General features: G+C 36.4%; 1 protein-coding gene across 1 annotated transcript; it reads left to right on the plus strand.

Annotated features, from left to right (window-relative positions):
• The first annotated feature begins 476 nt into the window (after nt 1-476).
• Nucleotides 477-2,820, plus strand: LOC136227679 (RING-H2 finger protein ATL74-like). The gene has a single exon (XM_066016407.1). The coding sequence runs from the start codon at nt 926-928 to the stop codon at nt 1,505-1,507; it is 582 nt and encodes a 193-aa protein (XP_065872479.1). The 5' UTR covers nt 477-925; the 3' UTR covers nt 1,508-2,820.
• Nucleotides 2,821-3,304: the final 484 nt, after the last annotated feature.

Raw genomic sequence — 3,304 nt, forward strand, 5'->3', positions numbered from 1 at the left:
CAAATTGAAATTAATCATTATAAACAAGTTCAGGAGGTCAATAGGCAATTTTAAATAAATTAGATGGTTATTTTAAGGAGTTTTTATATTAAGTATCCGGTCTTTCATGTCATTTAGAGGACCTCTAATTCATATTTGGAGACGTGTATTGGACCCCGCTTTATAATTAAAATAGTAGGACCTCTTATAATAATTGTGAGTCCATATTATATGTGACAAAAATATATATGAGAAGTCATCAATTTGACATGTAGAACCGAATGCTTCTAATAATTTCTCAATTTAAGCAAGTTCAGAAGCTCACGAGATACTTTATAAGTTCAGAGGACCCAACGACTTTTTGAATAAATTTCAAGGGGCTATTGATATAATAAGCCTTTCTCAATTTACCCTTTGTGTGTCTCCATCATATCATTTCCTCCCTTATCAACAATAATGAAGTGAAAAGACACCAAACTCGTACCAATTATCTTTCTCTCTCTATCTCATTATCTCTTCCCAAATCCAAAATAAAAAAGCTCCCATCTTTATCATCTATTTCTGCCATTAAAGACCCTATTAAGGTATGCCCAAAGAGAGAGAAAATCCCCATTCTTGTTCTTGATTTGGGTCTAATTTTAATTAAGATTCTTGCTACTTCAATTCAATTTTTCCTCACAAAATACCCTTTTCACCAAAACAAGTAAAGATCTCATCTTTTTCTGCCATTGAAGACCCTTTTAAGGTATGCCTAGAGAGAGAAAATCCCCATTCTTGTTCTTGATTTGGGTCTAATTTCAATTAAGATTCTTGATTTCTGATTCTGTTTCTTCAACTGAAGTTACCCAGAGAGGAATGAATTTTGTACTCTCTGTTGCCTTTGTGGTTCGATTCGTTGCTAAAGATCGAAAATTTCCGAAATCGAAGAAGTAAATAGCAGAAAAAAATGGCAATTCTTCATCATCGTCCTCATAGACATCTCCTTGATTCACAACCAAATAACCCAAATGGAAGCAGAAGTAGTGGTGCTCTCAGCAGTAACTATAACAGCGAAGCTAATTTCGACACGAATATGGTTATAATTCTCGCAGCGTTACTCTGTGCATTAATCTGTGCTTTGGGTTTAAATTCGATTGTTCGATGCGCTTTAAGATGTAGCAGAAGATTTGCTTTTGAAAACCCAAATGAAGCAGCAGCTCGTTTAGCAGCAACAGGGCTGAAAAAGACAACATTGCGACGGATTCCTGTCGTTATTTACGGGGTGTCGGGAATAAGGATTTTAGCGACGGATTGTGCAATTTGCCTAGGAGAATTTAGCGACGGAGAGAAAGTTCGGGTGTTGCCAAAATGTAATCATGGGTTTCATGTAAGATGTATTGATACATGGTTGGGTTCGCATTCTTCGTGTCCGACTTGCCGACACTCGTTGTTAGAGCAAACAGATGGGAGTTCTGAAACTGGTGGTGATGTTGCTGTTAGAATTCATGGAAACGATCATCTTCCTATGCCTACGGACGAGGTAGGTTGATTCAGTGACGGATTTAGGATTTACTGACAGGGTTTAGAGTGCTTTCTGGTGATCTACGTGTACTAAGTTAATATTTTTTGGATGTTGTTGTAAGTTTCTGGATATTTTCTAGCGATCAATGGATGCTCAAGCCTTTTGAATCTGTCATTGGGTTGGTTGGGTTCGTATTTTACATGTCGGACTTGCCGACAGTGGTTGTTCGAGCAAACATACAAACAAGGTAAGTTGATTCAGTGACGGATCTAAAATTCACTGACAGAGTATTTTGAATCCGTCGATGAATTGGTTAGGTTCACATTCTTCGTGTTCAACCTTCCGACACTCCGGCACTCGTTGGAGCAAAGAGAAGGAAGTTATGAAACTATGGTGATGTTGTTGTTAGAATCCATGAAAAATATAACCTTTTTATGCTTACAGCCGAGGTAGGTTGATTCAGTGACGGATTTATTCACCAGCACGAGTGTTTAGATGCCTTTTGGTGATTTACGAGTGCTCAATTGATGCAGTTGATATTTTTTGGATGTTTTTTTAAGCTTCTATGGAGTTTCTCGATTTTTTTGGCGACCAATGGATGCTCAAGCTCCTTGAATCCGTCACTATGTTGGTTGCTTCGTATTCTTCGTGTCAATTGGCGACCAATGGATGTTCAAGCTTCTTGAATCCGTCATTATGTTGGTTGGCTTCGTACTCTTCGTGTCGATTGGCGACCAATGGATGCTCAAGCTTCTTGAATCCATCACTATGTTGGTTGGCTTCGTATTCTTCGTGTCTGACGTGTCGACACTCGTTGTTGGAGCAAACAGATGAGAGTTCTGAAACTAGTGATATTGCACATGGGACGATCATCTCTTAATGCGTGCAAACAAGATAGGTAGATTCAGTGACAGATTCAGAATTCACTGAAACGAGTGTTTGAATGCTTTCTGGTGATCTACGAGTGCTCAACCAAACAGTTTTTTTGGTGCTTTTGTTGAAAAAACTAAAGCCGTATATACGGCTTCTATGAAGTTTTTCAGCATTTTTTGGCGACGAGTTGGTACTTAAACCTCCGTACCCTTAGATCTATCACTCAATTGATTGGTTCATTTTTACTGCCCAATATTTTTTTTACTGTTTTATGTACTTATGTGATTATGCATACACTTAGTTATATAGAGAGATATTTATTATCTTAGGGAAGGGTAAAAAAGAAGAAGAAAAATGAAAAGTTTGTTTGTACATTTTTAGTGGGTGAGAAAATTTATCCTTGAATTAGGAGGTTGGTTGTTAATTTGATTATGTGTTTATTAAAATTGAGTTTAATTTCCAAATTTTTTTTAATGTGGATCGAGATCAGTATTCGTCATTTCATTTAAATGATGACATATCAATAGTTGGAATAATGTGACATTATTATAAATGGTTTTATGGTCCCGGTATATTGTAGAAATTTTGCTACAATATATTAAAGAAAGGAAAATTACACTAAAGACAAAGGAAAACCCTTAATCCATCCCACCCGAATGTGATTCGAACCCATGACCTCTACGATCATAGGTAAGCTCTCAACTAACAGGCTAAGAGCTTCACCACCCAAAGTTTCATGTTATTTATTGTTAATATATTCAACGCTCTGTATTTGTTTAGAAAAATCGACTGTTTCTTTACATTTTAAAAACGTCATATTTACCTTTTCTTTTGAATTTACTGAAAGTTATCTAATGACTCCTAAAATTCACACGGTAGGATAAGAGGAGATTTGAAACAAGTTGATATGCGTACACTTTATAAGCAATTTTAAGGGGTAAATATGAAGTT

Source organism: Euphorbia lathyris, chromosome 4 (assembly GCF_963576675.1).
Source record: "Euphorbia lathyris chromosome 4, ddEupLath1.1, whole genome shotgun sequence".
NCBI classification, from domain to species: Eukaryota; Viridiplantae; Streptophyta; class Magnoliopsida; order Malpighiales; family Euphorbiaceae; genus Euphorbia; species Euphorbia lathyris.

Bases quoted from the DNA above. Each gene is read 5' to 3' on its own strand.
- LOC136227679 (XM_066016407.1), top strand. From the start codon at position 926: ATGGCAATTCTTCATCATCGTCCTCATAGACATCTCCTTGATTCACAA.